This window comes from Pollicipes pollicipes, unplaced genomic scaffold (genome assembly GCF_011947565.3).
Source record: "Pollicipes pollicipes isolate AB1234 unplaced genomic scaffold, Ppol_2.1 Scaffold_7261;HRSCAF=8764_pilon_pilon_pilon, whole genome shotgun sequence".
NCBI lineage: Eukaryota > Metazoa > Arthropoda > Thecostraca > Pollicipedomorpha > Pollicipedidae > Pollicipes > Pollicipes pollicipes.
Window position 1 is genome coordinate 46,098,369 of NW_023597054.1, and position 19,744 is coordinate 46,118,112.

General features: G+C 49.8%; 1 protein-coding gene across 1 annotated transcript; it reads left to right on the forward strand.

The window, feature by feature from the left end:
* Nucleotides 1-8,951: 8,951 nt before the first annotated feature.
* LOC119111519 (homeobox protein MOX-1) lies at nt 8,952-13,413 on the forward strand. The gene is made up of 4 exons (XM_037235334.1): nt 8,952-8,969; nt 11,414-11,516; nt 11,809-11,990; nt 13,203-13,413. The coding sequence occupies exons 1-4, from the start codon at nt 8,952-8,954 to the stop codon at nt 13,284-13,286; spliced, it is 387 nt and encodes a 128-aa protein (XP_037091229.1). The 3' UTR covers nt 13,287-13,413.
* The last annotated feature ends 6,331 nt before the right edge of the window (nt 13,414-19,744 follow it).

Below are 19,744 nucleotides of genomic sequence, written 5' to 3' on the forward strand. Positions count from 1 at the left end.
ATTTCATCTTGGGGGTCTGTTTTTAATGCCTTAGAAGCAGAAGCCCTAAAGGCGTTTTGAACTTCCAAAATGCACTGGTCCGCTCCCCATCCCCCACCTCACCCTTCATCCAGGGGTGAGGATATATATGGCTCACAAAGCTCGTTCGAGCGCCACCGACCATACCGCTTAGCACAGGTTAGCCCCATCTGACTGTTCAGCGGGCCCTTCCCGACTTAAAGGGACACTGCAGTTGCTTGAGGACCCTTACATGCAGCTAATGCCATAAAGCCTTGAGGAAGTGGTCAGTCAGGAGGGCGGGGGGGGCACAGGGCCATGTCCCCCTGATCCCCGAATGCGCCCATATAGGCTCAGGAGGCTCAAAGAAGGTTTAGATTCATACAACAGGCTCCTAAGGAGCTCACAGCCGGCCGAGCAAACGCAGTTCTCTAACATAAAATATACAAGCACACAAAAAATCGGACGTTTTTGGGCTCCAGGCAACCAAGAGCAGTCATAATCCAAAGTGAAGAATCCGTGGGCGGACACAAAGGATTGTCCGCTGCTTAAGAGGGCGGTGATTGGAAAGATTCTGAGGCTCATTACGCTGTTAGAGGTCCTACGCTGTCGCTGGGGGACCTATATGTCCGCTTTCATGGGCAGTCCAATCGCTCAGTAGCCTTCCACGTTGCCCTCGATGCCTTCGCATTTTCTCTGAAGGCCCTACGCTGTTGTCGAGGTCCTGTCTGCCAGCATACCGGGCTTCCTATGTCGGTCGGGGGTCAGTCCACGGATTTTTCCCATTTGCCCAAACCAATTTATTCTCCATAGCCGGTAGTCCCGTATGTTAACCTGTTGAGGTACTGCTCGGCTGCTCAGGGGCCCTTCACAGAGGTCTCGGGCACTGTGATTTGTATTCTGTGGGCTATTGGTGGGCTACCGCCCCCTAATATTTAATTTGTCCCCCCCGGCGGTGAGTCTGCCCCCCCCCCTCCCATCCCACCTTCTATAGTCAAAGTACAAGCAGGACATTAAAAATGGTAGATCAGGATGATTTAACTATTGAAGAAGGCTTCTACTCAATGTATCACAGGTAAAAGTGCAATGTCATGCACAGTTGAATGCAGCTGACTTAGCTAGTCACAATTTCGAAGTTAGGTGTTCGTACCATGTTCACTTCAGTATCTTTTGCTTTCCTTCCTGAACGATGCATGCTTTGAATTACACGATAAATATGTATTGTTTCCTCTGGTCCAGTTTTTTTGCCATTGTCTGAAGCTTTGGCATCATTCAGTGATGTTTAAAGATCTCCAGACTGCAATAAATTGCGTGATTTTGCCACGATACGATGAGACATCTCATCAGACAATGCCCGTAAACCGCTGAAATGTTAGCACCCAATCACGCGACCAAGTTATTAACCGGCTACGCAGGAAAGAACCCTTGAAACTTGCCCACCACCTCCAATTCGACGTGAATATTTGATGGAATAGTTACGGCGGACACACAGGAACCTCACGACCGACACCAGCCCACCAAGCCGATAACGGCAGTCATCCGACGAGGCCCACCGAATCAGCACCAGCCATGTTGAGCATGCCTAACGTGGGTGCTGCGTTGCAGGCTGCAGCGTGCCTTGCGGTTACCAGCCGCTGGTCTCCGTGGCAGGCTTTAATAGGCGCGCACATCAACTTACACTCTTCACTCACGAAGCCGTGCACGTCCGACAACGCTTGAAGCCACAAAACATCGACCGCGCGTCGATAACCGAAGCCTGATTTCGACGATCGACGTCAAACAAAATGGCATTGATGGTCAATGATAACATCTCGCACCGAGACAGAGCGAGGAAACGTATCAGTGCAGGGCTAGTTTCCTGTCCATCTGAGTGAGAATCCAACTCCACTACGTTGAGAGAAAACTGTGTCAAATCCAGGAGGGAACCTGTTTTGTAGTGTATTAATGCACTTTTTAATACACAACACCAAGTTAAGTTACGTTTTCCACGCTCACTCCTCTAATCTATTTTACGAAACTACACCCCTGTGATGAAGGCTCGGCGACCGCGACACGTGACGGACTCGCCACCAGATGGCTCCAGCGTCAGGTCTGGGACTCAGACTCATTTCCCAAGCGGGCCCACGATCTACATCGGCCGGGGCCCGTAAGACAATGAGGGATCCCTGTGTCCGTCTGGGGATCACAGTGCCTAACAAGGGTCCTGTGTGACAAGAAGCCCAGAGTCGGCCTGGGGGTGTGTTGAGAGGACCCTGAGATATGACTGAAGGACCCTTTGGGCCCGATGATCAAGTCCTTAATTGGAGGGTACGAAGGGCCGACTGTGGATATCGGCCCGCAGGGCCAAGCCATCAAATGACAGTTAGAGAGCCTCTTGCACCGATTGGGAACACCCTGGGACTATGTGGACCTCTATTATGGTCAGAGGCCATGAACACCGAACAGTCGGTTCCGTGTCGGTCTCAGACGTGAGAGCCTATCTCCCAAACAGGGAAAAGCCCGGGGCCCACGGCATGCCTTGGTCGGGACTCATGAAACAATTGAGGCCCCTGTGTCGGCCAGCGCGCCCACAGTGCCTAACAGAAGGTTCTGTATCGGCAAGGGACCCCGAGTCGGTCGGGGTAACATTTGCGGAAAAGGGACATAGACTGGACCCCGAATGCTATAGGACCTCTTGCGTTGGTCGGGCCCTCTGACAATGCAAAAGGATGTGTTGATTTACGATGAGAGTCTACAATGAGGACAATGCAAAGCCATGTGTCAGTCAGGGGACCCATGGCAGAATGAGGAGCTCTCCATACAGGAGTGGAACTGTGAGCTTTTGTTGGGGAAGGGGGGAGGACGAACCCATAAATTATGTCTATCCTACATCCAGAACACGTATCTTCAGGAATTTCGTCCACGTTTCTCTGCGGTCATAATTTGGATGTGATATAAGACCGAGAGTTATTTAGGTCCTGTTTTTTTCGGTATTATGAACTCCAAGTTTTTGTGTTAGGTTAACGACTTCCAATATCCCAGGAGGTACTGGTTAAGCGGCGTTGTAGTGCTTAGCAATGAGTATTTTGACGATGCTCAATATTTCGAGCTGGTCATCACCGTCAAGATTATTATCAAGAGCTCATCTCTTGAGGACGAGCACGGGACAGCAGATGGACGTTTACATTTTAGTAATGATTCTTCATAGTATACCGCATCCTGTTTGGGCTCAAAGACGGATCATTTGCTGCAGAAAAGAACAGCCACTATGTGGCCACAGCACCTGCCTGTCTTGGTGAACATCGCACGGTTGCACAAAAAGTGTCGCTTCGAGGTCTCTCCAGAAGGCTGCAGGGAGGCGGTGATTACAGCCTATTAAGGCTGTAAGGCCCAACAGCCTATTAAGGCTGTTGGGCTCCTCCTGGAAGTGCGAGCCACGGGGGCTAAAGAAGATACTTTATTGAATTGCGTGATGGCGATGCCCCAGGACTGTCTTAATTTGATAGTCTTATTCTGTCTGTATTCGAAACATACAGACAGAGGTGTATCCTGAGGGTGGAAAGGGGAAGACATGGGCAATGCCACCCACCACCTTGGACCACTCATGAGGTTTTGATGCCCGTTCGTGGCACCAAAACCTCGTGGTGAAGGAATATCAACACCTTTATTTTAAAGCCAAATAGCCTTCATTTCCAAGAGGAATCAAATTAGAGGAACACTGCAGGGTCCAAAATTTGTATTCCGGGAGTCACCGAATTCTAGGAGCACTACAACATCTGTGCCTTGTCGGTTTGACAAAATCCTGGCTCGGCTCATTCGGCAAAGGAGCATAAAATCATTAACCCCATGACACAGCCTTTATTTCCAAGATGGGCCCAACTCCAGAAAGCACCCCGAACGGTGGCAAGCTTTCGTTTTTAAGAGGCGCAACGATGTTGTGCCTCCTACCCTGAACAAAATCCTGGAACAGTGCCTTAGGTGAGATGCACCAAAACCTTTATTTCGAGGCGCCATGACTTTGATTTTCAGGATGTGTTTCCGGGTGTTTCCATGCAACGAAATTCGTGATTGGCCCGTTCCTTGACGTTCGGCAAAATGGCAGCAATTTTTCATTTTGGGAGCCATAACCTGCATTTTCGAGAGATGTTTAATTCAAGGGGTATCTCAAAGTTTCCGAAGACCTTTGCATTTTAGATGACAACAGTCAGGGTACATTGTAATACCTTGGCGCTCCATTGACGAACTCATGGATCGGTCCATTCGGCGAAGGTAGAATAAAATCTTTATTTCACGGCACCAAAATATTTACTCACTATAGACAACAAGTCCAGGCGGGCCGTTCGAAGCGTCCCGAAACCTTCATTTTAAGGGGTGCCACGATTTCTTTCTTTTCTGTCCTGACCAAATTCTGCAACGACCTCTTCCGCGAAAGAGATACCACTCTCATTGTGGGGCATTATAAACATTATTTAAGGTAGCAACCAGTTCCAGGGGACAGCACGCTTGATACCAAAACGTTTCTCTTTAAGAGACAATAAATTTCAGGGGCACCTCATTGTTCGTGCCCACCTATGGGAGAAAGCCATGATCGGCCTATTCGGTGATGGGTTACCAAAACTTTTGTTTTGGGGCACCGTAACCTTTACGTTTAACTGAATTTATAGGATCCCCGACCTCTTTATTTTCAAAGGGCACCAAAAATCAGGACAACAAAACTTTTGTGTATTCCACTCTCACCTAATACTAAGTCAGAATTCTCGTTGAAGAGATACCCGGTGCCTTTATTTCGGGCATCAAGACCTGCATTTTGAAGGAACAACCTCTTCTAGGGAGGCACTACGAATGTATCCGAATCCTCTCATTTTAAGCAGCGTCAAACTCAATAGGACAGCAAAAATCGCCCCATGTTTTATTTTCACAAAGAACCATGAGCACCTCTGTCAGCATGACAAGAGCATGCAGCCTACCTAAGGCATTCAGGCATCGAGGGCTCCGAGGAGCCCTTTGGGCCCCGCAGGAACGACGATCAAGGGTCCGATCGAAGGGTGCAAAGGGCAGACTGGAGATGAAGGGACCTCAGCCGGTAGGCAGTAATGAACACTAGATCGCTGAACACTGTCTTCGCCCGGGAGTTTTTTCTCAAATCGGGGCAGGGCCGGGCCCGCAGATGTTAGTTGGAAAGATCGTGCATTGGTCGGGCCCCTGCGCTGATCAGGGGTTCACAGTGTCCGACAAGGGGTCCCGTGTCGGCAACAAGCCCAAAGTCGGCCATGGGCACACTTGTTGAACAGGGACAGGAGTGGGACCTCGAATGTCCAAATGTCTCTTGCAATTGTTGGGAGTTGTTCAGGACTCTCTTGACAATGACAGGAGACATGAGAAGTGCTGATGCAGTGATTTGCACTCACAATAAGACAGTGAACTGTTCCAGCCAGTCGCCGTACCGAACGAGAGGCCCCCGGCACCGTTTCAACTAGGAGGCAGGGGCCGGTAAGCCGAACTGCTGTCTCGGTGCCAATAAGGCATTAAACTGCTTGTGCCGGTAAGGGATCTTTTGCGTAAGTGACGTGTCCCTGTGTCGATCCTGTGTCAGCTGCCCAGGTCAGAAGACCTGTCGCTTCAGGGATCGGCCCACTGAGGTCACCGACCTAAATGAGCACCAGTGATCTTTGACTTAGAACAGTATCTATGTTATTGAGCACTTGGGACACCAATCTGGAGTTTAGCCTTCTCTGATTTAATTTGATCCGAAGGTCATGACCTAGGAACCCCAAATTTTGGCATAAGCGCGTTTACGTACAGGCCAGTACACCTTGCGAATTGAGTGGCTCTATCTCTCTTAGTATCTGAGATTTCAGGGGGTAAAACTGACCCCCATCCGAGCGAAGGGTACTCGACAGGTCAACGGGGCGCATGTTAAAGCAAGCATCAGATTTCATGAAAAAGCTCACTTATAAGGACTGGTATACTTTTAAATAGAAAAGACTGCTCTAGACCACCAATATTCTCTATTTAGTGAATATGCTCCTCAATACGTCATCGCTTGCTTGCATCATGGAAAGTTTGAATGGCCTTGAGGTGCTGCCAAACCAGCCGTGCGAAATTGCCGCCCTAGCACTCACTCGTAGCACGCCAAACTCGCCGACAAAGGACAGTGCTGTGGAGGAAGTATTTAAATGCTTTGTGATCGTGTTTTGGCCGCTTCACGTGGTGTTCTTTCCTATTTATTCATCAGTTTGATATATTGGCGTGTAATTACAAGCTAATTTATGGCACTAGTCCTAACTCATTCGACTACAAGTCTTATTTTCGTAATTACTACCAATTACGCTCTGCATCTTATGTTATGTGGCACAAAACTTGAGCTGTGATTTGTGACTCGTGGTTCGTGATTTTAAGTTTTGTTTGAAATAGTCCTCTCAAAGGCGTGACATGATCTGAACGGGCCAAACCGAATCAAATCAAATATATTAAAGGCATGATTTAACACCCGACCCTATAATCTTCTCTCTTCCTTAATTCTGCAACACCGCGACGCCCCGCTTGTCCGGGGCAGGTTGCATGCGTCAGCCACGAGTGGGCCGAGATGCCCATTGGGACCCTGACCGAGCGCCCAGCGCATACCCCGCACCGGGGTTCCTGCACGAGCTAAAGCTCGGCGGTTGGGCTCCAGGTACATGCTCTCCTGCCCCACCGTTATCCATTCTTCTTCATCCGAAACCCTGGAATGATCATTTCTGGCTCTAATCCAAACAACCAAACAACCAATCGTGATTTAAACTTGCACAGCTGGCGCAGCATTAATTGAGAGTCAATTGGCGGCCGCTGTATCTGGAAATCATGCTCACGAACGCCAGATATGAACGGCTCGGCAAAATGCTTTTCCTAGCCTTGATCGCAGCATGGCCAATAGAATGACAGGATTTAAATAACGTTATTACGGGGTCATACATTCCTGAATGGCCTTTGAAATAGTCTGGAATTAGTCTGAACGTCTTCGCAGGCACGTGGCTCGGAAAATGGAGGGTTTAAGTCATAAGTAGGGCAGGACTGTGAACTGCGTCGAATAATCTTCAAAAAATATATTTCAGTTTTAAAAATGTAAATGTTAACTTGTGAATCAAATGTTTTACATTCGAAGACATTCAAGCACACATCAGATATGATGACATAAGCTCACTTATAGCCACTGGTATGCTCTTAAATGGAAAAGACTGCTCTTAACAGCGCAATTGCTCTATTTAGTAAACATTCTCCTCTATACATCACTGTTTGATTGTGTCATCGTACCTTGCGCAACATCGACTGAGAGCCAATTGACGCCGAAATACCTGGAAATCGTGCTCACAAACGCCAGATATGAGCGAATCGACAGTCATATTGTTCTTGCCCTTGATCGCAGAATGCCAATGGAATGGCAGAACTTGAGTAACGTTTTCATGGCATCTTAGATGCCTGAGTGGCTTAAATAGTTTGCACAAAATAATATGCACATCTCTGCGGGCGCGTAGCTCAGAAACCAGTGGGGTCTAGGTCTTGAGAAGGGCAAGGCTATGAATTGCACCGAATGGTCCTCAAGATAGCTATCTCAGTTCAAGCCCCATACAAATACGGAGTGCTCCCTTTCAGCAATCCAAAACCTGCCTATGTCGTTGGGCACCAGTTTCATCGACCTTAGCAGGTCAAAATTCGTATCGTCTGAAACAAACGGCGATTTCAGGTTCCAACTGCCCGGATCAGCTGGTCACGTAGATCGTTCAGGACAGATGAGATGGTGCCATCCGGCGTCGGTTGGCGTTCCCGATGCTGAGTGTGACGTCACAACACACGGTCACCAAACTCATAGGATCATAAGAAAAAAACGCTCGATGGGACAGCTTGCTGCTCCGCTCGCAAAGGCTCGTAGTATATGGTGGCAACACCTCCTCCCCTTCGCGGGCACGCACGGACAGTCTCTTCTCATTGCCTTGAAGCCTGGAAAAGTGATAAAGCGACTGTCTACTGCCTCTTGTGGGCACGGCTCACCTACGCAGAGAAAGGCAAAATGGTTTGTGCTCACCGTTACCAGTCGTGTCATCAGGTGACGGCATTCCTGGCGCAACCGTGCGTCGCACAAGCTTGCACTGGCCGCACGAATTATATACGGTACATTGGCTGATGCTTTGAAAAATGGGGCTGGATTGGGGTTCCGAAGGTATATCAAGTGACGCTCCTAGATGTGAGAATGTGGATAGATGCTCATAATGTACGCATTTGTACGCATAAAATGCGTATAAGTAAGCAAGAGTACGCATGCCTGGGAAGGATAAGTCTGCATAAGTGCATCCCGTCTGCATAAGTGCATCCCCAGTTGGCGAAAAGGTAGCGGGTCCAGGGCGCCTGTCTGTCAACCTGTCACTGCTCGTCATTACGCACTGATTGATGGGCTCGCTTCACGATCACCGCCAAGCCATTGCCCATTGGCTGGCAGCAGACTCAGAGGCGGAGCCCCGGGTCAGCACGAAATCCCATTGGTGGCTGACTCGGCCGGGCCCGGGCTCGATGGGAAACGCCAGTGGTGTCGGATTTGGACGGCAGGTCAGGAGCTTCGTGGCGTGTTTCTTACATCAGGACGACGGTTGGTTTTTGAATTCTCCTAACCTGGTGCCGTGATCACGTCGTGATGGTGGACGCGTCCTGTGTCAAAGTGTGTTTTACCGTTTGTGTCAAGGGTGGCCATCTGGACAGTTGACCGCCTTGTCGCTGGGCAGGAAACATCACGAAACAGAATTATGAACTTTAGGGATTGGAGGTGTAATTGTTTCCCATGATAGCTGGCCCGAAGGCTGCGATTCAAAAAGCGACCTCGGCAGAGCGCTTCACTGTAGACTAGCGGCTGGGAGAATGGGCGTTTTGAGAATTATTGCCCTGCAGCAGTCATAGGGCAATGCTAAATGCCGCGAGGTTGGCGATGCTTGTTGACGGTTCCCTCCGTGATGGAGCACATGTCCAAGGTACGCTTGGGAATATGATGCTTTTTGGTTAAATAACCGGCTAGTTTGTTGAGAGCTGCATTGTTGGTGACGGTTATCTGTTCATCATCCATCACTATACTCCGGAACGCGGAAACCGGGGGAGAGGGCGCAATGGGCGGAGCTAAGCCCGCGAACTTCCCGAAAGTTTAACATTGGCCCTACGAACGTTGACTGAAAAGAGCAGCCAACAATGGTTATCGACTACCCCACGTCCAGCCCCCAGCCCTAACTTGGAAGGACTTCCTGGAAAACTTCTGACGACACCATTACCTTGCTACTTGGTTTGTTGCAATGTTGGTTAAATTACTTATGATGAAATCCTTCCGCCAAGTGTTGCCCGTGACCATTAAAAGTGGGCCCTACTGGAGACGAGTAGGCAGTAATGAGCAGCGGCATCTTCAGTTATGACTGTCTTATTTCAGCACGTTATAGCCGCAGATGAACCACAACTGTGGCAATACTTCAATTTGCTGTGTTTGGATGACTTGAAAATTTGCTGTATGAATATTCTGCTCGTTCTCGGGAAACCACGCTTGAATATTAGCCTTGATCGCTCGAGGTCTGTAGCTTTGAATGCTTACAAAACGCATTTGGTCATGCCTCGTGACACTATGCATACTGTCATCATCACTTCGTGAATTTAACTTTGTCCACATAAGACCGAAGGTTTGTCCTTCCCATATTGTTGTAGAGAACGAGTAAGAACAGTTTTTCAAGCACCGCATATTGATCCATGAAGCATCCACACACCGCCCGGACGACTTACTCGACGTTCTGCTTCCTGCCAGAACCCGTCGGCTTTCCTTACGTGTGTGCGTGCTGCTTTCTGTATTGTGATCGCATTTGGGGGCTGCATAGAACTGGAAGCATGAAAAGACTGCTCTGTTTCCCAAAAATGCAGATATCTTTACGACCTCAGGGCAAAGAGCATATATTTAATGGACAAATAGCATTAGACTAACCAAACAAGGTTATAAACTGGTCTATTCCAAGGATGATAAAATATCCTGATTCCAAAAAGCATCTTTTAGCCCATCCAAAGATGTTCATGGTTCGCGCCGTCTTCGGTCGAAAATCTACGGAATACCCACAGTGCCGCCAGAATGGAAGTATCACTCTCGCGCGCTCGAATTCCATAGGGCTCTTGCTAACGCACGCAAACGTTGAGGAGCTTTTACAGCGTCAAAATGTCGAAAGAAAGAAGTCAGACCAGCCAATTGAGTGATATAATTTTTAAAAGCATTTAACTGACACGGATGTTTCACAGGATCACACCACATGACGTTTTTTAAGCCCCCCATACGTAATCTAGGCGCATAACATCATACGAAAGTGTGGATGAGAGTATGGATATACCCCATGCAGTCTGTTTCGAAAACCTCGCAAACGCTTTTTCCATGATGGGATATCTTGCTCGGCCGGTGTCAGCTTGTCAGCTGTCGCTTCTTAGCACTGCCGTGTTTATGCTTCGCTTATGCCCTGCCCTATGCCTGTGCCTTGTTAGGCCGTTATCATTTTGCCAGCTGTCGGTCCTAAGCACTGCCGTGTTTATGCGACAGTTATCATGCATTTTATCCAACGTAAAACAACATGTCGCTTCAGTCGGTATTCAACGGTGGGAAACTGTGACAAGATAGCGGACGATGGCCAGAGTGCTGCTGTCTCAAACGTTATCAAGCGCCGGAAATAATTGAAGGCTGAATGATTGATGCCTTTTACATTGAATTGCTCTTCTGTCTATGTTTGAACCAGGTGGCTTTACAAATATCTTGAATTACATAGGCTCCACAACCAAGACCATGGAACGGATGGTGCATTCAAGGACGAATTATATCCGTGAATAAAGCCAAATATCAAGGCCATTCCTGACTGTTTCTGAAATAAATCCAGACGAGAGGCGGAAAAATGCTCAAAATAAATCCAAATATTTGAGCCAGGAAATAGAGCCCTCGGGAAATGCATGGAACATATTTGTACGGATCCGACAGCCAAAAAGCGATATTGTTAAGCCAGTGCAAAATGACACATACTTTTTCTAAAACTTGTAATGAGTGGAAAGACAGTCCCATCGATTATAAAATAGGTGAAGTGGATCTTGCAATCTCTGGTTAGTTCACTTCAAATGAGCAGATGTAATTTTCTAAGCACCTGTACACACCCGCGTCTTACGCCATATGCAGTCGTAGTCAGACTTTGTGAGACCGGGGAGAGTCTAACGATGAACATCACGGCCTCCTCGCGTCCTGCAGAACCGACACCTGACCCGCTCTACGAGCATGGCCGACCTCTGCGGCCGCCTGCTGGAGGACCTGCTGGAGCCGGCCGGCCAGCAGCAGCAGCAGCTGCAGCAGCTGGCGGCGCCGTGGCGCGCTGGCGGCCAGCAGCCGTGGCTGGCCGGGCAGCTGTGGCCGGGCGCCGGCCAGGACCGGTCGGCCGACGACGGTCGCCGAGAGGACCGGCTGGCGGCCGAGCGGCCCGACCCCGGCCGGCGCGCCGATCAGTTCACCCTCTGGACGCCGGACAGCGGTGAGGCAGCCGCAGGGCATGGCCCAGGTCGCGCCGGCGCTGCAAGCCGCTGAACGGCTGCGTGGCCGGGACGTGTGCGGGACTCACCGAAGCGGCAACATTATAAATTTTGCGCGAATGTTCAGAGAACTTCTTCGCGTCCCCTGCAGGAAACTACGTGATTCTTTAGCTGAAATCTCCCGTGAAAATTAGCACCGTCCTCTCGCCGTTTCGCTTTTGCGAAGCGTTGTCTGCATCGGACCCCGCGAGGTGAGTTCGGCCGTCACTGACACCTGCTATCCCTGAGGTGCAGACATCGGCTCAGTGCGCCGCCTGCTGGAGGCCGCCGACGGGGAGCAGCGGCCTAGGAAGGAGAGAACCACTTTCACGCGCCAGCAGCTGCAGGAGCTGGAGAAGGAGTTCACCCACTCCAACTACCTCACCAGGCTCCGGCGCTACGAGATCGCTGTCGCTCTGGATCTCTCCGAGAGGCAGGTCGGTAACCGCGCAGAATACAAAGCTTAAATAGTTAAAGCGTGCAGCCGTCTTTCCAATTAAGTTTTTCGCAATGCGATTGCGTGTTTAAAGAGAATGTGCCACCGTTGCGGCATATGTGAACGAAAAATACTCCGGTAAAGCCTCAGGACCAGTATTGTCTAATTACGAAGCTAGAGATTGTCACTGCAGCACCAACAAAATACAATAAGCCAATAAACTTCTAGTATTTTCTGGTTTAAATTACAAGGCTAGCTTTCGGCAACATGCTAGGATTCTTCTTTCTTTGTAATTAAAATTTTGTAATCGGCGATCTTGGCGCATGCAAGAAGCGCAATATACATAGGTTTGGATATTTGCGTCATTAGACCACGCGATATTTCACTGGCAGATGCCTGCTTTGTAAACCGAGGTTTATTTTCCTGTTTAAGAGACTGGACAACCAAGGTAATAAAGTCTCCAAAAGTCAAAATGCCCCTCGAAAAGGATCCTTGTGATCGACGCTATCTACGCCATAAACACCATTAACGCCACAATCAAAGTCATAGTATTACGTTCCGCTAAAGGTGTGTAGTAGCGACCTCATATTTATATATTTTGCCCCAAAATATAGTGTTTCCAACTCTCATATTTACTGTAGAAAAATTTCGGCGTCTTAGAACACTTCAAACAATGCGTAACACACCAGTGTTTAAAAAGACAAAGCAAACGAAAAGTTTTGTTTTCATAGCCCGGAACGGGAATTCTATAATGGGCCCATAAATTTGCGCGTCAGTAATATCATCTGATAGCATTTACTCCCATGGTATCAGCTACTTTAAAACGGAGCTCAGAGATTTTCAAAGGGTTTCGAGAAACCGGGTGGCACCGGACTAAATTGGGCACGTCTGATATCACCATGAGCTGAAAAGTGCAAACATGGTGCACATCCCATTCAAATGTTCTCTCAGATAACTGGAGATGCCCAGAAAGGTCCTCAGATAACATGCTAAGATTCTGAGAGATGCTCAGATGAATACTACATTCATTCGGCTTTCCGATGATGTTTTCACGTTCTACGGAAGCGTAGTGGGTTACAGTCGACGACCGTTCCCTGGTTTTCAGTGAGCTGCGATGCGATTTGTCGTTGCCCCCAAATCTATGACTGCACGACTCCTTGCTCACCTCACGTGGTAACGACCCTGGCCAACCACTCACTCTGTCACGCCACAGGTCAAGGTGTGGTTCCAAAACCGACGCATGAAGTGGAAGCGAACCAAGGGCGGCCGACCTCAGGAGACGCTGATCGCCACCTGAGCCCGCCCGCTCGGCGACGTGACGGTGACGTGACGTGACGTGACGATCCCGCTCCGAGACGTGACGCCCAGAGGCGACGCGGACGACCGAGGCCCCCACCCTGCTCACCAGGGGGACGTCAGCGACGGCAGTGGCACGCGCCGGGTCGCAGCGGCGGCGTGACCTGCTGCGCTCTGCCTCCGAGCCGGCTGCCCGGCCGCGCGCCGGAGGTGTTGTCGACGCGTGGCGGACGCCGCGAGCGCGGTGGCCGGACGGGGCTGAGACGGGCGAGCTTCGTGCGGCGGTCCAGTCAGCAGTGGCTCAGTCATGCTTCGCAGGCGCGGGAGAGATTTCGCGTCGGTGTGACATATTGGAACGATGATGTTGCCCAAGTGCACTGGCGTAGTAGGTAGAGACGGTGAAGTGCTCAGACAAGCTCGCTGTCAAGATTTTCGTGACGCAGACTGTCCGTGTTAAGCTCCGTGCGCCAGTACGATTGTGCAGCAGTGTTTGGTTTGGAGTCAATGATGTAGCTATCGCGTCTGGAGAACAGCGTACGCTGACGATGCTGACATTGGTGTCCAGTCGGGGAGTCTTATAGCGATAGCAGACGAAGCCGACTGGCTTTGGTTGCGCGAGTGAAGTACATATTCACAACTGGACGAGTAGTGCCCGGAAGAGGCGACTGGGTCTAACGTTTCTGTTGTGATGATGTTACTTACCCAGGAGTGATTTGCCATCCTGATCTGTACCATTTCAAAGCCTCCTCAGCTGACCGTTATTTGCCTCAGACACTTGTCTCGGCGTAGAAAATGGTATGTGCTGTATTTGCTGTGTTGAAGTGTAGTACATATAAAATCAGAACTAAACAAACCGATTCAGTACTGCGTCTAGTGTAGTATATATGAAATCAGAACCAAACAAACCGATTCAGTACCGCGTCTAGTGTATCCTTCGGGTGTCAGCAGGGGCCTTCACGGGTTACACTGCCTTGACCAAGTCCGCTCGCTTCCCATGGGGCTGTGCCGATGCCCAAACGGTACCCAGTCCTAACCAGCCGTACCCGCCCGATACCGACCAGTTTGGATCTTCTAGTTTTTCAATTATAAATGATGGAAGGATTTTAGGGAAATATTTTCATTATGACTTTCCATTTGGTGTTGGCGCTCGCTGGGTTAGGGTGAATGGGGTTATTAACAGCAAACGTGCAAGCAGTAGCGTCGTGTGGCATTTCCTGAAGCATATACCCGAAATTTTGTAAATGTCTGGAGCATGTCTGTACCAGTAGCCGTAACTTTCCCAAAGTCTAAACCCAACCCAACCCGTTACCCACACCATAAGGGCACCTAATAAGCTGTGCAGTCCTCTAGTTGTCAGCCTCGTTGGGGCAGTGTCATATTTTGAAGTGAGCTGCGTAGCTAGAACAAGGAGTGCATCGATGGATTCTCTGAGACCATAGCGGAGGGGGGGGGGGGGCAGTCCAGTTTTGAAGACTTTCAAGGGCTGAAGGTTTCATGATCTCAGAACAGTGACTGCGCTGCCGGCATGGTCATGCAAGGAAGCATGCCACCTATTTTACTTTTCACATATTGTTAGATCAGACGCAGTAGGGATTTGATCAGCAGTGCCATTTTTCTCGAAATTCTGAATTGCTCAGAATTGTTATCTGAACTAACCACTGCTGTGGAGAAAGTTCATTGGACTTCCTGCTCGTCGTCATGAAAGAAAAAGGTACCTTTCATTTGCCTTGCTTTTCCTCGTGGGTGTTCGGCGATGTTAGCGACGCACTAATTTGCCAAAGTACCCGTGTAATAGATGTAACGAAAGCTAGGAAACGCGCTGTGCAGACGAAAAATATGCGGAAATCAAGCTATTATGCCGCGAATTTGACGAAAAGTCAGACTGTTCCACTTCCCAAACCTGACTGCCCTAGCAAACAGAGTTCTCCATGTCCGCCTTTGAGAAAACATCGGGAGGAAGCGGGTGGAGCACGCAGCGGCCATCTGTCTGCAGCTGTCGTCCGGGGCCAATGAGGGAGGCCGAACTGTGACCGAGTTACCCGACCTCACACGCGGCCACGTGCCGGAGCCAGCTGGGGTCGGCGAGCACCCGACCCGGAATGCCGCCACGGGGGAGCGGGCCAAGGCGCCGAACGGTGTTCTGACCGTTCTGCTGCACACTGCCACGCTGAGTCAAGACCGGTATGCATGGACCTACGCCCCGCGGCCGGCTGGGGCGGGGCAGCGGGCAGGCAGCGCACGCTGCTGTGTCCTTGTGACTCCACTTCGCCGAACGCACTGCGCGTGACGGGTTCAGAGAGAAAGAGAGAGATTAGGGTCAACAAACTCGACGAATTTTGCCATCAAAGAGGCCGGGAGTGCCGAAAAAACTTGCTCCTTGCCCTCTATTGCGTTGCATCAAAATTGCATTCTTGGTTTGTTGTGGGTCAGAGATTGTGCCAGCCTGACCGGGAGGGTAGAAGGGTGGCCGGGAGGATCGCAGATCCTTCTAGTCACTTCTTCCGCAGGGAGATCACTGATTCGCCGAAGATCACTGATTCGATACACCACAAATACAGATACACCACTCCGATTATGAGGATTGCAGCGGGTACCGGTCTGACCGGGAATGTTTGATAATAATGTTTGATATCAGGCTGACAGAGGTCTGATCATGTATTGTGTAGATGACTGGGAGCATCTTAAAAGGTACCAGTCTGACCGGAAGTGTCGGGGAGTGCACCAGCTTGTCTCGAGGCGGGGGAGTGTACCAGTCTGATTCGAGGCGGGGGAGTGTACCAGTCTGACCCGGGACGGGAGTGTTCCAGTCTGACTCGAGGCGGGAAAGTGTAGCGGTCTGACTCGGGACGGGGAGTGTACCAGTCTGACCGGGAGGGTTGGGTGGTGTACCAGTTTGACCGAGAGCGTTGGAGAATATAGCGCCAGTCCTGCAGCCGGTTGGGTGGGGAGAGCACTAGTCAAACCTGGCAGACCGAGAGGAGACCATTCCACCTAGTCACAGCGTCAGGCAGTCGAGCTTCAGTGCTTGGTTGGCCTGGCGTTGGCAAGCTGTTGCCTGTTGTCCTCCTGCTGCTGGCGCTGGGCTTCCGGGACGGCCCGGCTCGACTTCAGCCCGGTTCGGCGGCCGCTCGCTATGTCCGGCACGCCCTCGCTCCCTCGCCGCCGCGCCAGCACCGCCGTCCGCCGCCCCCTCCATCATGGGAGAGCGGCCGGCACGAGCATAAATCAGCGGCCGAAAACACAGCCGGCGCGCGGCCCCTCCGGCGGCCGTACCCTCGCTGTACCGCGGGGCTGGAGACGCCGGACGACCGTACACCGGGCGTTGCTGACGAGACCCCGGTGCGTTCTCATGGTGCAGGTCCAGTGTCGCTGCCATCGGAATGACACGCACAAGGCAAAGTTGAGAGCTGTGTCCAGGGATAAAATGTCACTTGTCATATTTGTTAGATCTCCAACATTGCACTAGCACTGCCTACGAGCTAGACCAGCTTTTTATTGCGTACACGTCAAAAGTCGACGCTTATTAGACGGACGACATTGACGTTCCTTTAGGTATATATATATATATATATATATATATATATATATATATATATATATTCATGTATTTATCTATTTATATATATATATAACGCATATAAGACAATGCATGCGCCTGGATGACACAGCCAGCTGGCGAGACGAAAGCTTTTTGAAATGATTTGAAGTACCAATGATTACCAATGATTTCTTCCTATGCCTAGTGCATATGCCACGTGTTTTGTCCAAGACAACTGTGGGACTCAAACTGCTCCAAATATGTGGGAAGCTTTGTCTATCCCCAGTCGCAAACGCTGTAAAGATGCCACCGACATGCGAGGCGTTACGCAGGCCCGTCCCGGGAGGGACAGAGGCCCGACACAACCCTCTGGCGGCTGCGACGATCCTGTTGCTTCAAAGGTTTAGTGCTCCACAATTCAGATAATAATTTGCTGTACCCAGAGCACCAGTCTGGACCCCCAGATCATAGTTCGCTCTGCCCAGAGCACCGATCGGAGCCCCCAGATCATAGTTCACTCCGCCCAGAGCACCGATCGGAGCCCCCAGATTGTTGGCGGGACCTCCAGACGTCAAATTTTGGTGCCACGCTCGCAGGCACCGAATGTGGCCGAACTAAATAAGATTCACGGATGTAGCTCGTCCTGCGCATTCGCCTGTTTTCTCGCGAATTCGAAGCGACATTTCGTTGAATCATGGACGTTGTCAGTGGGGCTCTACAGCGCAATTTGTGTTGCACTATTGGCCAATTGATATAAGCAGCGTACCATAATTTCCAAGAAAAGCTACCGACCAGCGGTATTATGCCCTTCGGCTGGGTGTTTTTAGTTAGTGATAAAAGGAAAATGCTGATCCGAGTAATACGCACTGAAGTTGAAAAACAAATATTCTTAGCTTTCTGCCCTCCGGCGGGTGACAAGTCAAAGGCGCGGTGCCGGCGCCCAGTCCACGGGGGCGTCGGCGGGCTGCAGCGGGACAGGTCGTTATACGCCGACCCGAGGAGCGGCAGGAGGCGGCCGGCGCCAGGCGGTCTGGGCGGCTCCCATCGGCGTGTCCCGGTAACCGGAGCCGGCGGGACCGGCGGCACCCCTCGACCCTGTCAGTGGCGCGTCGACGGACGGCCCCCTTCCGGCCGGACACCGATCACTTCCGGCCGGCCGATGCCGGGGTCAGACCCCTGCGCCGGGAGCTGGGTAGGTACCGTCTCGCCTGATGCGGACTAGGTGCAGACCACCCCCGTGGCGCATGTGACTGATGGACGGGAGAGTCAGGGGAATAGGTGGAACTACGTGACAGTCTCCTCTGAACGTGGGAACAGGCGCCAGCGCGGGGGAGGGGCAGGTGCCGCCGGTAATAGGCGTTGTCATTATGACGTTGCATGGCTATCAGGGGATTGAGAGTATTTCTGCACCCCTTCACGTTTTTGAGACTCGTACAACCCAGCCACCTCCTGCTGCTCGAAATTCTGCGACCTTGGTATACCCGATGCGTTCCCTTGTACACTTTGTAACTACACCTGAGTTTATGGGCTTTTGAGAGTAGCTGCTGTGATTTGTGTACCGACTGCATGCTGGAAAAACGCGGGATACGCTTCTGGCAGTTATGTTGTGGATGCAACGCCACACGTACGAGTATTAATTTATAAGGGCTGAAGTTACATTTGATAAGAGGACAACTGTTCCCATCGTATTTTTCCCGCCCAATCGGATATTAGCAGGGAGCTAGAATCGTTTTTGAACTAGGGTGAGAGTGAAAAATTCCATCGCAAAAAGACCGTGCGGGAGTGAAAAAATGAATTCACAAAATATGGAACTTATGAGCTCGTGACTGATGCTTCAGCAAACAAAGACATCTATTTCAAGTTGGCATGAACGTAATATCGGAAATCCGACAAAACTGTTTTGTGTTTTAACATCCTAGATCATTCAAGTGAAACAGAATACATTAAAGCATAGTAATTTCATGACAGTGTAATGAGCATAAAATTAACACCAATAATTTGATGCCACACTTTGCACTTTCCTTTTACAGCACTTTTAACACAAAACAAGGCAAAGGGATTAAATAACCAAATGACAACAGAAAATTCAACAAGCATAAAACACTCAAACAAAAACAAAACCTTGGACTCCTACATATCAGCCCATCACCAAGTCAAACACAATAGACATGCCTCTGGCTTCTGTTAAGATGGGGTCAGGGAAAACAAACATTTTGTCACTGTTTCTTACAAAATACCAACGCTTATTTCCATGAAAGTAGCCTAACTATGCCTACCCTAAAGAGGCCTTACCTCATATCATCCCGTCTAACCTATTTGTATCACAGCAGCAGTTGTGAGCTACCAATTCTTGCACGATTCCTGTTGCCACTTGCCATGCACTTAACCATCTTAACCTAACTTAGAGTAGCCCATATGTCGAACATCATCTCAACTCACCTATCTGTTGATCGCAGCACTTGTGATAAAAACATGGTAAAGCTAATTTTGACTGGTTTCAACTTGCATTTTTCTTGTTCATTTGTGTATGCTTGTTGACATCAGACAAAGTTGATAACACACAGATCAAAACACTTTATATCACTTTGAACAACTTATTTTGATTGTCATGGTTAACCTATGTTAAGGGCAATAATGGGTATGTTCCACAAAACAATCTCTCTTCTCCAAAAGTAACATAGCTTCTAGACGACCATGCCAATAGTCCTGCTTGCCTTTTCAGCTGCAGCAAAGGCGTCTATTTAGGCTTGTTTATTCATATTTAATGACAAAGTTTGATATGTTGGCTTCACATTTTAAATGGGATGGTTTGACTGTTTGTTACTCACTAATATTTAACTCCGATTATATTTACTATGCAACTTAGAGTATCCCAGTGTTAAAAGTGTAGTGCATATACACAGTACAGTCATTTGCCAGTT